This window comes from Oppia nitens, unplaced genomic scaffold (genome assembly GCF_028296485.1).
Source record: "Oppia nitens isolate AA-2021 unplaced genomic scaffold, nextdenovo-longstitch-racon4-pilon3 scaffold1_pilon_pilon_pilon, whole genome shotgun sequence".
NCBI lineage: Eukaryota > Metazoa > Arthropoda > Arachnida > Sarcoptiformes > Oppiidae > Oppia > Oppia nitens.
The window spans coordinates 4694412-4715490 of NW_026533199.1; the positions used below are offsets into that span (position 1 = coordinate 4694412).

Here is a 21079-nt window from a genome sequence, read left to right on the forward strand (position 1 = left end):
AACTTTCTATTTGCCCATYTCTGTTTGTAAGTGATTGAAACGTTGCAATATTTATTTTTAAAAAGACATCAATAGGCAAATTGAAAATAATTTTGAGAAATGTATGAAACTATTGGTTACATTATTAAGTAATATCAAGATTTAGTTGACTATATGACCACAATTGTTACAATTGATTAATATTATTCCACAAATCTATTATCAGAAAATATAATAAGTTATTAAACAATGAAAACTTAATTAAGTAAATACTTTTGTATTGTTAAGATATATTTTTACTGCATAACAATTATTTATAATATTTATATTAAAATGTTAATTTGACATTTTAATATATATATATAACATTAAAACGTTATGATAAAATTGGTGTTTTAATAATTTATTTTAAAAGATTTAAAAATTGTTTTTTATTATAAAACATGTTTGTTTATGCAATTATTTGTCTAGTATTTCATTAAATATTTATAAGTGTAAAATATGTAAATATAAAAATATTTATAAATTTATAACACATAATAATGTAAAATTTACTGTATTTTAAATTTGATATTATAGTTATTATTTACTGAAAAAATCAAATATTTATAATACTAATTAAACAAATAATATACTGTACAGTAGTTTATAGGCTTATATTAACTATTAGATAATATATAATATATCATATTTGCACTTTAAATATAATAAGTGATGATCAAAACTTTGAGAGATTGCATTTAATAATACATTACTCTATAAAATAAAGTTATGCACACTATTATGTAATATCATTAATTCATTGATCATTGAAGCAATTAATGTCCTCTTATTTTGATTTATAGCTCTGTTATAAAACTTGATGACCAGTACTCTCTCTCTCTCTCTCTCTCTCTCTCTCTCTCAACTAAAAGTCAATACATTATTACTAGAACTGTGGTTAAAGCTAATGACAACTGAATTTTGTTTTGTTTTTTGTTTATTGTTTGTCGGCTTAGTTTGTGTTCATTTCAGTTCAATGAACATAAGTTGTGTTTTATGTTATTTGGTTTGATATCATAATGTATATAAAAGTGTAAAACACTTTATTTTACACAAATCTATAACATATTAGTGTAACGTATGGGTCATAATCATACTCTATGTGGTCCACTATTTTGTCAGCCTTTCCATCCCTTTCTCCTAAAAACCTTTCAATTATTTCATATGAATCCCTTATACACAACAATACATATTAAGTCAATTTTATCGATTTTATAGCACATATTCCTCTTAAGTTAACACATAAAGAATTTTGCGAACCGTTATGTAATGTATAATACTATTATTTCACATTACATTTGTGTTCAAACAAATCTTCGTACAGTAGGCGCTCCCAACACAGACAACTCAGTGTGTATTATACAGTACAGTGTATACCGTACTACTTGTAAAGCAATGTGTGAACAGCAAACCATTGGCATCAATGTGTCGGCGCTATAATAGCCAACAAAAGTTGTGCCAAAATCATATATATATAAAGAATATTCTTGATATCTATGATATAATTTCCACTGAATAACTATATGAGTGACTATTCTATTGTAAAGGCCTGTCGGGTCCGGGAATGACAGTTGAAAATGACGTATAGTTTTGTAAAAAATTCTTTATTTAACAGTTATTTCTATATTTTTTTATATTAAATACATGTTAAATAAGTCATGAATATAGAGAAAGACAACGAGAAAAAACTGAGAGAAAACGATATAAATGTTAACAACAATACAATAAATTATCTTTTAATGTGTGAAACTAAATGTTATAACTTTTGTAATGTAAAGCTTTTTTGTCAAATAGTTTTATAATATTTATACAGAATTTTCTCTCTTAGCTATAAAAAAATCAATTCTCTATTAAAATGACACGAAACTGAAAAAATTAACAAAAAATTATTCTTTGATTAAGTAATTCATTGTGTTTTGACGTTATATTGTTTTCTTTCATTAATAATAAAAGTGACAAAAAAGTAAGAAATTCACTATTATATATCATTTACAATATTAGCCTATTTTTAAGATAAAATATTGGATAATTTTAATTTATTGATATTAAAAATATTATTGCAAACTCTTAATATATATATATATATATATATATATATATATAATTACARTGTGAATATTAACTGAATTACATCATATAATTTTTTTGTATCTCCTTTCATATCAGTGTTTCCTTGAAATAACAGTTATCTCCAGTCTCTACTTAGTCATCATTTATCAGTGCTAACAATAGTTACTTAACACACAAAACTTGAAACAATACACAACTATTTTGAGTGTTTTTAGCGCTAATTGTTTACTGTATATGATTTGTATGTAATTTAAATTCACAAGTGTTTGTCATTTAGTTTGAAACACAAGTTTTTGGTGTATTGTTTATTAAACTAATGGCCAGACGTGGCCGTAACGGGTGTTGCAATGTATTGCATCTAAATGAAGATAACTCCAGGTTCTTGTTATTAGCACTGGTACTCATCGGATACATGATGTTTGGCGCTCTACTCTTTCATCTATTGGAAAAAGAAGCCGAAGAGAGGGCCCGACAAAAGTATTTGAATTGTTTGAAAAAGTTTCGTCAAAAATATCTGAATATTATAAATGAAACCGATTTAATTGAACTGTTGTATGAATACGGCAATGCAACTGCCAATGGTGTGATTAGTGGCACCGATAGGTGGGACCTACCTGGGTCATTCTACTTTGTCGCAACTGTCGTCTCAACAATAGGTATGTCATTATATTAATTATATTACATATAAAACTGTATATAAAATAAATTATTATATTTATACTTTATATACCTTATTATTATCATTAGTATTACATGTGAATAATTTATTATTATTTTTAATAATAAATTTATGTTTTGTGACACACAAAAAGCATTTTGTTATTATTATTATTATTTAACAAAAAATATTACTGTAATCAATAGAGAAAATATATGGTTTAAGTAAACATCAAGTGTTGTAACATTATGTTTATAACGATGTCATGAAATGTGGTATTAATAATAATAATAATATTAACAATATTAATATTTTTATTATTTATGATTGCATTAAATATTAAATATTGATTATTCATTAGTCGAGAGTTTTACTCATTTTTCTTTTCTAAATATTCTTTCAWTAATTGAAAAAATAAAAGTCAAATGATTTTCTTTTGTTGCTATAAGTGAACTAAAACTACAATTATAGAGCAAATTATGGGAAAAGATTTTGACATTTTTTATCTAATTATATATATTTATATTATAATATATAAAAAATTATAAAAATATATATTGTTTAGTATGTTAGGCAATATTTTTTTATTAATAAATAAAATAAGATATAGAATAATTATGATAATTAGAGTGATATATTAATATTTTTTTATTGATTTTTAGAAATAATCTTTAAAATTAATTCCGTGATCTAACTATAGAAAATAATGGGTATTTTACATAAATAGTTAAAAACAAATATCAAATGTTGAATTTTTGATATGCAATGTTAACATTGAATTGACAATGTGTTGAATAAATATTTTCAAAAAATTTTATGCATAAATTTCTAAGAAATTTCAATGAAAAAATAATATTTAAAAATTTTTCTGATTATAGTGATTGATAGAAACCAATCAATTGGATGACTACTTGTAAACTGAATAGTTTGGTTGAACTAAAAGATTTGTATTAAAACAAATCTTTTTTATTTTTAGTGAATAAAAGATTTTAATAAAACAAATAAAATTTATTATTGTATTGATTGTATAATAAGTGGAAATTAATTTAACTATATTATAAATTCCTTAAACTTAATGACATTATTATAGTGATTGTTACATATATATAGAATCTTCTGATAATTTAATTTTTTTAATGCTATTGATTACTTTAAATCATGTTTTTAATATCTAAATAAATACAACATCTCCTGTAAATTTATATGGATTTAACTTTATATGGCTTATTATTATTATATCATATAATTTAGTTCTCAAAATTTTTTGAAAATGTTTTTTGACATAAAATTTGTATAATTTTCCATGATAAGTGATATCAAGTTATATATACGTATTTTTTTCTAGTATATATATATATATATATATATATATAAGTAATATTTTTTATAACACTCTTACAATACTTACAATAAGTTCTACAATATTAACCTAAAGTAAAGTATAGTAAAATATTTTTTAAGGTAAATAAAAGTTTATTTTGAAATAATAAAATAATTCATATAAAAATTATTAATAATAATACACAACATATTAAATTATTCTCTAATTTAAATTTGCTTTTAAAAATAAAATTTATTAACGACATTAAAAACAAAGAATTTTCATTATATTAAATATAAATTTAAAGACACTTTTGAAAACTAAAGCTTTTAAAAAGTGTTTACTTTGTGACAAATTTTTTAATAAATATTATTTACACTTATTATTGTTTGATTTATACATTATATTTAATATAAAATAATGTAAAATACTTAACTAAAATTTTTTAATTTAAATTTTATGCTATGATATATTACTGTTTAATAATTGTTTAATATTTTAACATTTTTAAATATCACATTTTCTATTACTATTATATAACTGTAAATTTTTGTTTAAATGTATTTTTTAATTTAAAGCAACATATTTTTTAATTCAAATTTTCTAGTAATTAATTGCTAAGATATTTGTAGTAAATATTTAAATGAAGATTATTTAAATGTATTTTATATTTTGTAGTTTTAGTTTTATTGCTATTTCATTTAAATTTGTGAAATATTTACTAATAATCATAATTTATCTCTTTTAATGACACAATAGGCTTATTATGTTGTCATTGCTATTGTTATTACTACATGTATTATAGGGTATTTGACATAAGGATTATTTATATAATGTCGTAAATATAAATAATTTGTTGAATGAATAATTAGTTTTTGTTGTTAAAACAACACTTATTTACATAATATAGGAATTAAATCATTTGTTTGTTTAAACTAAAATTAAATTCAGTATCAGATTATATAATTAAAACATACAATAGATTAGCAAATTGACTAAATGTTATTCAATTATGTATTGCACAGTACTATACTATACAGTACTATACCATATAAGCAATATATCAAATCAACATAAGKTATATAAAKTACAATATCGTAGTATATTATATAACTCAAAATTAAATTGTTTGACTTATTATATAAATTATTTTGATTATCAAAATATTTAGTAATTTGAAAATTTTTGTTAATTTGAAAGATTGATTATAAATAAATTTACTAATTATTTAAACAATTAAATGCTTTAAAAGTAGAACAAACTGTAAAAAGTATTAATCCTTAAACTCTAAAACTTTCTTAATCTCTATCATTTGATTTACAATATTTTTAAAAATAGTTTAATTTAAAAGCTAATTAAATCATAAAATATTAATAAATTTTATGAAATAATTCTTATAAAATTACTTATGAATGATTATTTAATAGTTTAATTATCTATGATTTTAAGTATAGCATAAATACAAATATATTGTATTGTTTTTTAAATTAATGATTTAAATTTATTCAATTAAATTTATCATTATATTAAATAATTTTGATTTTAACAATAATTTATACAAATTTACTAATAATAATGATAATTAAGTAATGTTGATTTTATCATTTTTTATTAATAGATATATTCACATAAAGTGAGCAATTAATGTTAAATAATTTATGAGAAAAGTGCTTAAAATTAAATTATATACTGATTATGCGTTTAAAATATTTATGTGAWAATATTATTATTTAATTAATGGGATTTTATTATGAGAASTTTTAGGTTTATTGAAATTTAAAAAATACAAGAAAATTTCCAGAATTTTTTTATTATTCTTAAAAATAAAAAAAACTTTAAACTATGGATTAAATCTTATATTATATATTGATTGCTTAAATAAAATGAAATCTAATACAGTATTATTTTGCTTTAAATATTTATATAGAATTTGAGAATATTATATTAGAAACTTTTAGAAATTTTATTAATAATAAAATTCTATTCTTTAAGCATTATATTTAGTATAAGTTAATTTGATTATTGCATGTAAAAGCAATTTAATTTATTTATATTTTTTACTTTATTAAAAAAATATAAATATAATATTGAATAGTAATATCTTTATTGTAATTATATCATATTTGTGGCAATTTATTCAGTGATATACACTTGTTATGAAAATTAGACAAAATTATAGCTTTATTTGAATCGTTAATATCAAATAAAAATTAAGAAAAATGAATTTTAAAAAATAAATATAAATAAATAATATGATTATTGAAGAATAAAGATTTCATATATTATTATATGAATGAATGAATGATTTCATACAAATGAATGTAAATGAAATTTATATTGATTTTTAATGCAAAAACAAAATATTTTAAATCATTTTAGAAATGAGAGAAACATATTATTTATTAGTTAAGAAACACTGGGGATATACAATGTATATTATACATAAAGGAAAGTTATACAAAACATACGGTTCAATATACTATACAACTTTTTGTTGGACCAATATATGGCTAATGCTCTCTGGATATGAATAAATAGCACAAAAACCATCGATGACTGGCATCACGTCTTTATTTTTGTTGTTTCTTTAGCTTATGGACTATAAGTTATAGTTATCCTCAAAATTTCATAAATCTCTATAAAAAAAACTACAGTTTAGTGACTGTCGTTAGTTTTGAAGAAAATGAATATAAATTGTATGTAATTAAGGGTTGTATCGGATATTTCTCACAATTTAAACGTTATATAATATTATTTGAAAAATTATTTCAGATGCGATAATAGTGTCATCAAATACATAATACCATATTTGACTCTTTTTGTAGATATCATAATAAAAAATGTTTAATATAATTATATTTACCAGAGTTGGAAAAATGCATGATTTTGAATTTTGACTTTGTATAATACAGTATATACAGTAGTAATACAATGTACTGCTTGTATTATATAATTTTTAAATCTAATATATAATAAAATGACAAATTTATTAAAAATATAATTGTTATAAAATGCATAATTGCTATAATATTGTTGTTTTTAAATAGTAAAAATAAAATAATTTAAAATAAAGAATAGAAATTTAGTAAAAAATTAATATTAAATCTATATTTATTATAAAACATTGCTTATATCAATGCTTTTGACACTACATGGCGCTAAATTTTGTTTATATGCAAAATTGGTTATGTATTATACATTGTATTATATTGTATAATACGCTTTGTTTTATACAAACATTATGTCTCTGCCAACACTGATATTTACTGTAATCTAATTCTTTTATAAATATTTATTTTAAACACATTTTTATAGTTATTAGAAATTTAATATTTACAAAACACTTTTCACTGTATAATAATTTGATAGTTTTTTATAAATTTTTAGTTTTTGCCAAATTACTTAATTTTAAATAATAATTATTTTTACTTATTAGTATATTAATTATTATTATTATAAAAGTTTTACATAAAATTAAATTAATCCATTTTTGGTAAGCTATAAAATTATTAGAAAAAAGTGTAAAGTAGATAAAAAAATAGTTATAAAAGAAATAATTGCAATTATTATTAGATATTTCACTTATTTATATCACGATTACTAAATTGAATTTATGATTTTGGATTTTATCGGTGATATTATTTTGTATTAAACTACGCGAACAAAATTATTTATAACTTCATAGAATATAAGGCCATTGTTTTGTTKCTTTCAAACACTTTATTTGTTAATACGACTATATATTTAGTATTTTTCAATTTTAATGGTCAGCTCATGTCGTAGTCGACAAATTTTGTGCTGAAATATACATATTTTAATAGATATTTATATTGAAATGATTATTATTATAGAAATATAAATCTAAACTTTTTTCGTCACATATTTGAATAAAGTTTATATATATATATATATAGATTCTATATTATAGAATATATTATAGAAATAGATATTTATTCGAAAATGTTTACAAATTTACAAAATGTATGATAAATGTCATAAACTTTAATGTATTTAATATTTCATAAAATCTTTTGGTTTTCTATAGTTTTTGCATTAAATGTATTTCTAAATTCAGCGTTAAATTAAAAATATAAATCAACTTTTAATTTGAATATTTAAAAGATTTATTTTATAACTATTTTCTACATTTGAAATATGCTTAATACACTCATTGGACAATTTAATCTTTAAGTTTAAAACAATCTAAAGTTTAAACATAAAATATATTCAGATTCCGACAATTTTGAGTAATAAAGTATAAACAGACTATTTAACAGAATTTTAAATATGAATTTTACAAATAATAATCTTAAATAAATTTATAKTAATTAAATATTTAGAGCGTTTGTGTGTATGTAATACTATGTATAGCATTATATTTTCTTTTTATGTTAGTTTATATTAAATAAAATATTTATTGTTTATTAAAATTTTTAATAAATTAATCTATAGTATAAAATCTAAGTTTATTTAAGTAATTTAATTAAATTATTTCATTTTTCTCTTTATTGTAGGCTTTGGTATGACAACACCTAAATCCATATCCGGCCGAATGATTGTTATTATATATGGCTTTTTAGGTAAAAAATTGTTTGCCAAATAATATTTAAAAGATCTATAATTTTTATACATTTAATTTAATGAGACATTTTAAAAGCATTATTTTAAAGTAAATTAATTAATCAATTAACTAACGTTTTATTTACAAATGTATATTATGTACTTAAACAATTTGTGAGTAAGTAATAAATTAGAATTAATTATAAAAAAATGATTTATAAAACATTTTATGCCATAAAGCAATTAGCAATTTAGTTGATATTATTCTAAGAATATATTATATAAATATGTGTTTGTGTGTGTGTGTGTGTGTGTATGTATGTATTTTTTATTGTATGTATGTATGTATGTATGTATGTATGTATGTATGTATGTATGTATGTATGTATGTATGTATGTATGTATGTATGTATGTATGTATGTATGTATGTATGTATGTATGTATGTATGTATGTATGTATGTATGTATGTATGTATGTATGTATGTATGTATGTATGTATGTATGTATGTATGTATGTATGTATGTATGTATGTATGTATGTATGTATGTATGTATGTGTATGTATGTATGTGTGTGTGTGTGTGTGTGTGTGTGTGTGTGTGTGTGTGTGTGTGTGTTAACTATTATACGATTATATCTTTGCAATTATATTAAATAAATTAAATTCTGTATGTCTTTGTACTGATAGGTTGTTCCGGAGGAATACTGTTCTTTAATTTATTTTTGGAGAGAATAATAACATTATTAGCATATATTATGAGACGATATCACGAAAGAAAAATTAAAAGAGATAATCAAAGACGTGATTCACTATATAATAATAGACGAGAATCTTGTGTTTCAGTTGATGATCGGTTGGATATGAATTGGAAACCATCGGTGTATTGGGTAATGTTAGTATTGGCCACATTTACTGTCCTCATAGCGGTCAGTGCGTCGGCTGTCTATTCTGTGGTCGAGAAATGGAGTTATTTTGATTGTATATACTTTTGTTTTGTTGCCTTTTCGACCATTGGATTCGGCGATTTAGTGACCAGTCAGAAGAACTCGGGACTCGATCCATGCAATTCTTATATTTACCGAATCGTCAATTTTGTATTTATAGCACTGGGATGTTGTTGTATATACAGTTTGTTTAACGTTACTTCAATAGTGATCAAACAATTTTTAAATCTTCTCATCAAAAAACTCAACTTTAGATGCAAATGTTGGCGCAAACATAAGGCGCCGGTATTAACTCAAGTGGCCCGAAGCCGACGCAATGCTTTGACACCAAATCACTTACGAAGTTATGCTCATTCGGGSCACAAGACAGTTAAGGTCAGTGTCGCCGCCGACTCGAGTGACGTCGACTCTACCTATGATTCAGACAGTGAAAGAAGAAATTCAAATGAAATGATTTGTATGAAAGATGTAATCAAAACTAATAAGGTTTCACTCGCTATACTTCAGAAGGAGTTATACGAAAGCGCACAAAGAAGTCGTTGTTACCGAAGTCCTGCCATTTTGTTACCATCTAAGACAACGACAGATGATTTTAATACAGGAACTGTCGGTCCATTGGCTATTGTGTCCAAAAAATTAGGCGAAGAAAATGATTGACTCATTTGTTTATTCGTAAAATCTTTAGCTAATTATAATTATTACTTAAATTATTTAATAAATTTGGTTATAATTATTATTTTAGTATAACATAACAAATTTTCTAATTGTTTATAATATAAAAATTCAAAGTAAATTTACATTACACTACTATAAATCAAATAAATGAATATTATTAATAGTTTTAAAATATTTAAAAATACTACTGTATATAATATATACTACCGTATAAACCCGTATATAATATGAAAAATAGCCCCCCACCAAGTTGATTTATGAAATCACAAATAGCCCCACTATTGAAAATATTGTAGTTTTTTTGAATGTGTATATACCCCCCATGCCATCTATTGACCGGTCAGAGTAAAGTCTAAACTAAAACTATTAATTAAAATAAACTGTAAATTTTAAGTTTTTTAAATAATTTTTCAATTCAATGCTATTATACTGTATTTAAATGCTTTGTTACTTAAATACATAATCCGTATAACAATCATAGCTTATTACAGATCATTATATATTTTTTTATTTATTAGACCGATTTTATATATAACCCTTCCCCATTCGTTCCTTCCCCCACGACTTCACATATAGCCCCAGTAGGGGGGCTATATGTGAAAAATAGCCCCCTACCAAATGTTGATTTTAAAATTTTAAAAACCCGTCAGGGGGGGCTATATGCGGGTCTATACGGTATATATTATAAATTATTTGTAAAAACTGAGATTACATTATCATTGATTTAAAGATTTATTTCAACATTGCTTTACTTTATAAAACTGTAAACAATTGATGTGAACCTAATAATGAGGAAAAATTGTTATTTGTATACAAGTATTACCGAACCATAAAAAATCAATTCCCTCAGTGATTAATGATTGATTTGATATCACTTTGTTTGATAAATAAAATATTAATATAAACTATAATAATTGTATAATAATTGTAAATAAATTATTCAAAACATATGACATTATATTTATAAATTCTTCAATTAATTAATATACAATATAAAAATTTTTAAAAATTGACATTATTATAGTTATTAGTTTAGAATGTCTAACTTAAAAATAATTACAGTAAATAAATTATTCGTTTTTTTAAATTTTAACAAAAATCTATAATTACTGTAAATCAACGAATTTAATCCAAAGCTCAGTTAAAATATTTTTTTAAAAATTATTGTACAATAATTATAAAAGACTAGATAACAAGTATTGTATTTAAATTAATAAATAATTTTAAAAATTGTTAACATTATACAAAATTGGAATTTAAATTATAAGTACCAAAAAAATAAATTTTAAATTTAAAAAAGAGATAAAACATTTTTTTAAAAAGAATATTAAATCTAAAAAAATAAAAAATATATATTAAATTAAAACACAAAGTGTTTGGTGTCTGATATGAAATAGATTTGAAGCATTTAGACTTGAAGTACAATCCCGGCGGCGCTCACGTTATCGCCTCCGCCACCGGTTTGAAGTACTTTAGTGCATACGAGTACCGGTGCCACACATATGGAAACTTCGTGGAAACCGTCCCTATTGTGAAATATCTTCTCATCCCAACAATTAACAGGTTTTTGAACGTTAAAACCAATCCGTCTTTTATTTTTATCGGAACGGGTAGTGGAAAATGATTCATCCATTATTAGTTTTGCTTTATTTATATCAATCACTTCAGAACCGCACTAAAATAAAATAAGAAAATGAGTTTAATATCTGTTTAAACTTGTATTAAATTAATCAAACGGTATGTCTGTGTGCAGTGAGTGCTGCCTTTGCACTGCTGGCCATCAGTTCCTTCCAATCCGAGCCTTTCTTAGTGAGTATCGCCTGAAAGGCTAATGTGTGGACATGAATGCGGGTTAATCTTCCGGAGTTTTCACTTTGTAACACTTCATATAAAAACCTAATTTGATCCAAAGCAAGAGCCACACGTGGATAGGGATCGGCAACCATTGATAAGTTGCCGTAAGTATAAAGAGTATATAAATTATTGATTTCTTGTTCATTGAGACCAATGCTGTCGACAATTGGAAATATTCTATCAGATATAGTCTTGAGAAGTATCTCTTCTGCAAACGACGCCATTTCAAAGTGAATTTTAATACTTTTGTCGTTTTTTCTTAAATTAATTAATGATTGTCTTAATATCTCAATTCGTTGTCGACGGACTTCAAAATCTATTGGAAAGTTATCCATCATTTGTAGTCCACTAACAATAACTAACTGCGGCTTAAACTCAATGGCTTTTTCATAGAAAGTATCCAAAGATCCTAACAAAGGGTTGTTGTGATCGTTGTGTACAATGAAGCGGTTGGCGCGCGGACTCACATAACGATCACTCCAGTACTCGTTCAACGGATATTCCAACAGAAGATGGATATCATCTTTAGGAAGATGTGGTGCACTTAACACGATATCTGTCGGTAATTGACTTTCAAGTTGTGTTGACACTTGCGCTGCCAGAAGTACGTGGCCGACACCCTCTTTAGCAAAACGTGTGGCCATAATCGGTGCATTGCCGCCAATCATTCTTTTCGTGTGTTGGCCACTATTAGCCGCCGCAACCAACTCATCAAAAAGTGTACTGTTTTTGATGTAACGTCTGTTTTATTAATAAAATAATAATTAAATAAAATGTGTTTTACGGGTCATTAAGGACATGACATACTCAGCCGCGGCACCGAATTGGAAGTAATAAGTAAATACTTCCAGCAATTCATCTGTTGTTTCAATTATATCATGAGGTTTGGGGTCTTTTGGTGGCCGATACCTGTCTAGTATGACATCCCGTGACTGTGTTATAACATCAACACAAGAACCAAAACCAATAGCTATTTTAGTCTTAGGATTCACTGAAACACTGGCTTCTATGTCAAGCAAACTCTGGTGCGTCAACTCAACTCTGGCCAACAGGTCATCCACTCGGCTCTTGTCATACCAATAGGCCATCAATAGGACGACCATCGATATGATGGCCGTTAGCCATACTTTTGGCGACACATTTATGGCAGCCATATGTTGTCCACTTGATTACCGTAACAGGTCTTCACCGGTGATAAACACTCATCAGATATGCAGTCAATAATGGCTTGTTTTGATGAAATCAATGGTTGAAAAGTGAAGTCGTTTTTCGGGTTTTTCACCAAATATTTCACTGAAAATATTGCGACAAAAATATAGTGAAAACAACTTTTATATATAAAACAGCTTTTAGTTAGAAATAAATGTAAAGATTTGTCACTAAATTAATCACAAATTGTATATAAAATGTTATTATAATTCTTGAGAGAAATGTTTCAAATAATTACTTATTTTTTAAATTATTTTTTTTAGAAAAAAATTTGTTATTTCATTCAATATTTTTTGTTGACAAATATGTTATATTTTATATATAATAATATATCAATTTAATATAAATTTATATATATATCATACATATAGTACTGTAGTTTGTATTAAATAAATGTTTTATTAAATAATTAATTTTAATATTAACTATCATATCAAACAACTACAGTATAATTAATTGTATGTAAAAGTAATACTGTATTATATTGTACTACACTGTACTGTATATTAATTTTTATAATAATAATTATTATATAAAAAACTAATAATAATCATAAAAGTTATAATAAGATAATATAATATTTGATATTTGTTTAAATATAAAATTATTTTCAAAATCTATGAATTTAATAGAAAAAGCTTAATATATATATAAAATATTTTCAAAATATATTAATTTAATTTAATAATCATTTTTATAATATTAAATAAAAATATCTAAACTATAACTCAAATACTGTATTATTAATAATTAGTTTATTATATCGATTAATGTCTGTATTGAGTATAAAATAACGTATTATATGAACGACTCATATATTGTTTACATTTACTGTATTTTGTCGTCAATTGTTTGAAAACGCATTGATTTCGTCGCTGAAGACATTAATTGTGTGACCAATTGGTTGTCATTTAAGACAATAATAAAGACATTTCCGAAAAGACAATGAGTTTCTTCGGTTCGACCGCTGGTGTGACTCAACCGATGTTTGGGTCGACCGGCACGTCATCGATGTTCGGGTCGTCCACTTCATCGCTGAATCCATTGTTGTCCTCTCAATCACATAACCCGATGAAAGACTTGGAGGTTATGTCTCCACCGGATGACTCAATTAGTTGTCTTATGTTTAGTCCGCCATCGCTTCAACAAAATTATCTGATGAGTGGTTCGTGGGATAACCAGATCCGATGTTGGGAAGTGTCGGGCAATTCACAGACAAACAATTGGTCGACAGTTCCCAAAGCACAGCAAACACACGCCGGACCTGTTCTCGACCTCGCCTTCAGTGATGTATACTATGAACCAGTGATCAGTTAAAACATTATTAACTAAATATATGATTTGTTTGATTGATTAATAGGACGGAACAAAAGTCTTCAGCGCCTCTTGTGATAAGACAGTGAAGATGTGGGATCTGAATAGCAATCAGTGTCTTCAAGTGGCACAACACGACCAACCGGTCAAAACGTGTCACTTCATTAAAGCACAAAACTATACCTGTCTTATGACTGGCAGTTGGGATAAAACACTAAAAGTTTGTTTATTTATTAATTTGTTTTATAATTTATTTTAATTATGAATTTAATGAATGATTTAGTTATGGGATATGCGAACACCAAACCCGGTACAGACAGTACAACTGCCCGAACGGTGTTATTGTGCTGACGTGTATTACCCGATGGCAGTTGTGGGCACTGCTAATAGAGGCATAATTGTGTATTCATTGGAACAGGGATTACAAGCTTACAAAAGCGTGGAATCGCCGCTTAAATATCAACACAGATGTGTCTCAATATTCACCGATAAAGAGAAGGCAAACCAACCGCCCACTGGTTTTGCTTTAGGTAGTGTTGAGGGACGGGTAGCAATTCAGTATGTGAATCCAATCAATCCCAAAGACAACTTCACATTCAAATGTCATCGAAGTAATGGAACTAATAATGGATTTCAAGATATTTTTGCTGTAAATGACATTGCTTTTCATCCTCATCACGGAACACTGGCCACTGTTGGATCAGACGGTCGGTTTAGTTATTGGGACAAAGATGCCCGAACTAAGCTTAAGACATCTGAACAGTTGGAACAGCCCATTACAACGTGTTGTTTTAGTTCACGGGGAGAACTGTTTGCATATGCCGTGAGTTATGACTGGTCTAAAGGACACGAATACTATAATCCACAGAAAAAGAATTATATTTTTCTTCATCATTGTTACGATGATCTTCGACCCCGAAGTAAAGGCAAATGAATATCCCTTCCCATCAATTGTTTTCTAAATGTTAGTATATTTTTCACGTTTTATTTTTAACACAAATGTTTGTTAAAATATCCAATTTGTATAATATTACAAAATTACATATAATTTTGTTTTCATTAAATATATCAAAATATTAATTTTTTGTGTTTCATTTACATTATAAGCATTTAATTGTATTTGAAAAATGAAACAAAAAAAGTCAAATTAATGTTAAATGTTTTATATTATTCACTTTCAAACTAATATCACATTACAAATTCAAGGATCAATTTCTGGTCATAACATATATTATTTTGTGATGTTATTATTAACTTATAAATTAATTTTATCTCTAATGACTAGTTTAGTTAGAAATATAAAATCAACTTTCAATTTTAATTGCTTTCAATAAAGTTTAATAAGTTATAAAAATTGTTTGTTTTTAATAATAATTAAAAATGTATTAAAAACTATTTGTCTAAAATAGATATATAATTATATTTTTATAAAAATTATGTCAACGKATTGGGATTGAGTGCCAAATTTCACYATAAAATTCATTTTCTTGTAATATATATAAACTTATCTAATAATCAGTCGATGCTTCGGTACCATAGAAACGGTCGCCATAATTGCCTAAAGATTATAATTAAAATAAAATTAGTATTAAAACAAATTATTGTTTGTTTTTAATATATATTTATACCAATTCCGGGTAATATATAAAATTTGTCGCTAACTTCGGGATCAACTTCTGTGGTGATAACTTTAACATTAGGAAAAGCGTAAGCTATAGAATGAACGCCCGAAACTGCCATTAATAATGATAAGAGATATATATTATCTTCGGGTACGTCGTGGTCAAGAAGAACTCTAATAGCCATCATTGCAGCCGCTCCTGAGGCTACAGTTGCGTCCATAAGCATTATCTTATAATCTTTTATATCTTTTGGTAATCTTAAATAATACAACTGCGAAAATATCAAATATAGGTGTAATTACCTTTAATATAATACTGTAATGATTGAAAATATTGTTTTTTTTAAATAAATAATGAAAACAAAATCCAGTACTTACTTCAGGTTCATCTGTATCTCTATTAGTCTGAATCAATATCTTTCCGATTCGCACATCTTTGATGACCTCACAAAGTGACTGTTCCATAGTCTCCCCGGCCCTTAATATAGACACTCCACAGATTTTTTGACAGTCAATACGTTTTCCGTGATAACTGATATTTTGTGGAGTTTCCACAATAACTTCCTTTTAATTAAAAATTTTAATTACTTTAATTGACAATAACTTTGATTTATTAAATGACACTTACTTTGAATGGTAGCAATGATAGTGTAAACTCAATTAATAGTCTCATTAATCGTTTTGAATAAAATATGAACTCATCTCTGGACGTCTCCCTCTTCCTGATGAATGTATGCATTCCCCTGATCTGAGATGTGGGCGGCAGTAGTCTCAGTGATTTAGGTAATGGTTGGTCGCAATGGATTTTTATTAATTTAGATCTTAATTTATTAACATTAGTAAGCATTTTATTCATTATACATATAGTATATATATATATTACCTCAATTTAAGTCCCTTTGATTGGAGCTGTGTGTGGACGTGTTGGACAATAAGATCAATGGCCACTTGGTTTTCGCCTCCTCGGGGCACAATCAAGTCGGCGTGAATCATTGAGGGGGCGATATAATAGTCGAACATAGGTTTAACAAATTGGTTATATTGTTTGATAACACCCTCTAAATCTCGACCTCTTTCAGTGATATCCCTACGCATACGTCTGGCCAGTCGTATGTCAGAATCGGTGTCAATAAATACTTTCATATCCATCATATCGACTAATGTTTTGTTTGCAAATAGAAGAATACCATCGCAAACGATGACATTTGCGCCGTACATTATTTTCTGTTTGTTGTCATTAATTCAAATTAAAATCAAATTGATTACTATTATAGACCCAAATATACTAATTTTGATATAATTATTGGTCAGTTGTCTTACTGTAACTTTTTCCCGGGAATGAGTGACAAAGTTATAGATAGGAACTTCCACTCGTTTGCCTTCTTTAAGTTTACGTAAAGTTTCATTCATCAGATCGAAGTCAAAGGCGTCCGGATGGTCGAAGTTATACTCATTATTATGGGCTAAACGATGCTGTTCTTCATTCAGCACCTAATCATTGATTCAATATTTATTATACATTATAACATTTAGTATATATTGTCTTAAATAATATGATTAATTATATTTTACTTTATAAAAGCTATCGAGACACAGTAGCGTAACCCACGGCACATCCAAAGCCTCAATTATTTTTTGAGCCACAGTTGTCTTTCCTGAAGCACTTCCACCACATATTCCTATTTTATATATAAAAACTTAAAATTCTCTAAAATTGTAACTTTTTGCAAAATTATGTTATAAAAAATTGCAAACCAATAACAAATGATTCATTAGGCTGTCCTTGAGTGTCATACCACGGCGGACGACCCGAAGTATAAATAGTTCGCTGTCTTGTTCTTAGCACAGTATCCGTCTTTGTGGCCGACTTTGCCGATTTGGACATTGATAGTGTTCGCTCCCGTTTCACCCGCTGTCCAATGCGAGGCGATGCAGGAGATTGTGGCGATTCTGGTGAGTCGGTGGCCACTGATTCCTGTCTGTTATACGGAATGCCAATTTCATAGCACAAATCATCGCTACTGCCACTGATGTCGGTGTTAGACAATTAAAATCAACCATAAAATATGGTTAATATTTTATATAAAAATAATTATTTTTTGTGGGTTATAATTATAAGATATGTTATGTGTACTGTATGTTAATATTATAAGCTAACATATCGTTGTTGGCAAAGAATATCGATGAATATGATATGATTAGTATGTATAAGAAGTGGTATAAAATATATACCCGTCCGATGAGGCCGATGAGGGCGCATCTTTAAAGACCACACAATCAGCCATTCAATTGATGTCAACACAAGAATTTTTACACAGAATATAAGTGACTCACAGAATATTTAATAAAACCACATGAGATATATTCAAACATATAATGGCCAACAAAACTATATAACTAAATGATTAGTCATTTTTCGTTTTATTTTCTTTACTCTCTTATTCTCTCCTTTTTTCTCTCTCTTTCTCTCTCTGTATCTCACGAGTCGTTTACTCGTTTTCTCTTAATTCTCAAACATATATAACAACACATGAATTGCCTGAACTCAACTGAACTTTACAATGAATATGCGCGCAGTTATAGACATAGACATAGGTAACTGTAATATGTATATACTGTACAGTATATATGGCTTTATGCCAGTCGGCATGAGTATACCAATCTCTCTCTCTCTCTCTCTCTCTCTCTCTCTCTCTTCAATCTATAATATTATCAATTTTATAAGTTATTATTGCAATTAACAACAATATATAGTATACAGTATTATATATAATGTACTATAGACTGTATCACAATAAAAAGGATATGCATTTATAGAAAATAACCAAGGTTTAGTAACTAACCAACTTAATACTTTTGGTTTACTTTCAATAATGACAATTAGTTATTTGTCAAATTTATTTGTTTATTTTAGTTGTTATTTCTATATAAATAGTATTAAATCTATATTTACTAATTTTATAGAGAATTATTTATTTTTATAAAAAAATAATATCAAAATTCTTAAGTAAAATTCAAAACAAAGTCATATCATGTTTTGAATAGTTTAATCTCAAACCTTATTAGACACAATCACTTGATTAGGCCGGTCTTTATAAGTGCCAAACAATTATTTTTATTTAAACAATGATATCTGATCTGATATAATAGTCTTTAACTGTATTAAACACATATATAGTAAATGCTTTATAACATTATTAGTTTTATATTATATAAATTATATACACTGTATATTATAGGCTATATCTTACTATGAGACCGCATCAGACTCCCGACTCATAATGTTTTGTGAATATCTATTAAACTATATTTTTAATATAAAAATGACCACAAGTGGCAAAGTTATAGATAATTTTAGACTCAATATATTTATAATTAATTATAAATATATTGAGTCTAAAATTATCTATAACTTTGCCACTTGTGGTCATTAAAAATATAGTTTAATAGATATTCACAAAACATTATGAGTCGGGAGTCTGATGCTGGTCTGATTTTAAGATAGAGCCTATATTATACAGTATTTAAACAATGTATTCAACAATATAATGATTCAGTAATATTCAGTTTATACGAGTTTGTTAATGCTTATAACTAACGCTTGTATTATCAAAACTGTGTGTAAACTGAGACTAAATTTAATTTGATATTGATTAAAATTAAATAAACCTAATTAAAATTTTTATATATAATGAAAATTTTAATAAATATTGTTATTTGAAATACTAAATTTAATAGATATTGTATTAATATATGTACTAAAAATACATACAGTACTATAAAAAATAATTAAAGCTTTTAAAATCTATATACCTGTCATTATCTGTTGTTAATGTATTTTCATAAAAATCTTCAAACAATTCATTATCCATTTGTTGGCATTCAGTGAATTTACTTTTAAATATTTCTATCACTGATTGTGTTTTAATGAAACCATGCCTTACATTGAGTTAATTGACAAATGTATAGTTATTCACATTTGTCTAACTTTGAAACCCAGTCGTGCCTCTCATTGGAAGAAACACTTAAAAGTTGGTTAGTTATGAAAACAGGTATATTATTGTATTATATGGTTAGGGATTGGTTTAGAAACTCTTAGGAATCCAAAAACGAGAATATTTTCGCAGAAAATTCATATTTCTCTCTATTTGCTGATAGAATAGATAAGTCTATTTAAACAGTCTGTCCCTGACTGCCAGTGCTTTATGCCATTACTATAAATCATTTGTTGAAATATAAATATATCATGATAWATATAATATATTACTATATGTCAATATATTTTATAATTTAAAAACTATATTAATACACATTTATAAAAATTAAATAATAAACATTCAATGATGACACTAGTTAACTATATTTAATAATTACTATATTATATAATATAGATACAGTATATACAATATAAAAAATAAATTTACTGGTAATGTAATTACTTAGTACCGGTAGTTATTTTTACATATTGTATATTAAATAGTTTTAAGTAAAAACTTTTGACTTTAGTTGAAAAAACACTATAATCACAAAATACTAGTGAATTAATGATATTGATATCGTTTCGGTGGTTGACAGCACACCTTCATCAGCACTATTGCACTGTATTTATAGTCATTGAGACCAAGACTGTTGTAGGAATACGAGAGGTTTGGACGGGGATAATGATACCCGAAATATGTAAATATTTGTTTAGATAGTTTATAATTTATTTTTTTTAATAATGCAATTTATTTCAATTATTGTATAATATTTCAAATTTTATAATTCATTTATCAGATAAAAACATTTCAATAATCTTATAGTTCAACAACAATAATAAATATTGTGAT

At 25.6% G+C, this 21079-nt stretch overlaps 4 protein-coding genes across 5 annotated transcripts; 2 read left to right on the top strand and 2 right to left on the bottom strand.

The window, feature by feature from the left end:
- Nucleotides 1-2355: 2355 nt before the first annotated feature.
- Nucleotides 2356-10234, top strand: LOC128966316 (potassium channel subfamily K member 13-like). Its single transcript, XM_054313163.1, has 3 exons — nt 2356-2747; nt 8585-8650; nt 9321-10234. The coding sequence occupies exons 1-3, from the start codon at nt 2408-2410 to the stop codon at nt 10232-10234; spliced, it is 1320 nt and encodes a 439-aa protein (XP_054169138.1). The 5' UTR covers nt 2356-2407.
- Nucleotides 10235-11634: 1400 nt separating this feature from the next.
- Nucleotides 11635-13532, bottom strand: LOC128951977 (ADP-dependent glucokinase-like). The gene is made up of 3 exons (XM_054297292.1): nt 12914-13532; nt 11989-12847; nt 11635-11927 (listed from the first exon to the last, which is right to left on the bottom strand). Exons 1-3 carry the CDS (start codon nt 13258-13260, stop codon nt 11661-11663), a joined length of 1473 nt encoding a protein of 490 aa, XP_054153267.1. The 5' UTR covers nt 13261-13532; the 3' UTR covers nt 11635-11660.
- A 576-nt stretch (nt 13533-14108) lies between these two features.
- LOC128951878 (mRNA export factor-like) lies at nt 14109-15574 on the top strand. Its single transcript, XM_054297166.1, has 3 exons — nt 14109-14605; nt 14676-14849; nt 14913-15574. Exons 1-3 carry the CDS (start codon nt 14261-14263, stop codon nt 15561-15563), a joined length of 1170 nt encoding a protein of 389 aa, XP_054153141.1. The 5' UTR covers nt 14109-14260; the 3' UTR covers nt 15564-15574.
- A 501-nt stretch (nt 15575-16075) lies between these two features.
- LOC128952499 (uridine-cytidine kinase-like 1) lies at nt 16076-20180 on the bottom strand. Of its 2 annotated transcripts, none has more exons than XM_054297905.1 (9): nt 20064-20180; nt 18006-18277; nt 17823-17929; nt 17571-17741; nt 17134-17474; nt 16879-17071; nt 16629-16814; nt 16258-16522; nt 16076-16187 (listed from the first exon to the last, which is right to left on the bottom strand). In XM_054297905.1, exons 1-9 carry the CDS (start codon nt 20120-20122, stop codon nt 16138-16140), a joined length of 1644 nt encoding a protein of 547 aa, XP_054153880.1. In that variant the 5' UTR covers nt 20123-20180; the 3' UTR covers nt 16076-16137. The 2 variants fall into 2 exon arrangements, with proteins under 2 accessions (XP_054153880.1, XP_054153881.1); XM_054297906.1 differs by lacking the exon at nt 20064-20180 and adding an exon at nt 18483-18912.
- Between the last annotated feature and the right edge of the window lie 899 nt (nt 20181-21079).

Bases quoted from the DNA above. Each gene is read 5' to 3' on its own strand.
- LOC128951977 (XM_054297292.1), bottom strand. From the start codon at position 13,260: ATGGCTGCCATAAATGTGTCGCCAAAAGTATGGCTAACGGCCATCATA. The intron at 12,848-12,913 runs GTATGTCATGTC...TTAATAAAACAG, and splicing joins CAATTCGGTGCCGCGGCTGA to ACGTTACATCAAAAACAGTA. The intron at 11,928-11,988 runs GTTTGATTAATT...ATTTTATTTTAG, and splicing joins TCACTGCACACAGACATACC to TGCGGTTCTGAAGTGATTGA.
- LOC128952499 (XM_054297905.1), bottom strand. From the start codon at position 20,122: ATGGATAATGAATTGTTTGAAGATTTTTATGAAAATACATTAACAACA. The intron at 17,930-18,005 runs GTTTGCAATTTT...TATATAAAATAG, and splicing joins TAATGAATCATTTGTTATTG to GAATATGTGGTGGAAGTGCT. The intron at 17,742-17,822 runs GTAAAATATAAT...ATCAATGATTAG, and splicing joins GTCTCGATAGCTTTTATAAA to GTGCTGAATGAAGAACAGCA.
- LOC128951878 (XM_054297166.1), top strand. From the start codon at position 14,261: ATGAGTTTCTTCGGTTCGACCGCTGGTGTGACTCAACCGATGTTTGGG. The intron at 14,606-14,675 runs GTATACTATGAA...ATTGATTAATAG, and splicing joins TCGACCTCGCCTTCAGTGAT to GACGGAACAAAAGTCTTCAG. The intron at 14,850-14,912 runs GTTTGTTTATTT...TGAATGATTTAG, and splicing joins GTTGGGATAAAACACTAAAA to TTATGGGATATGCGAACACC.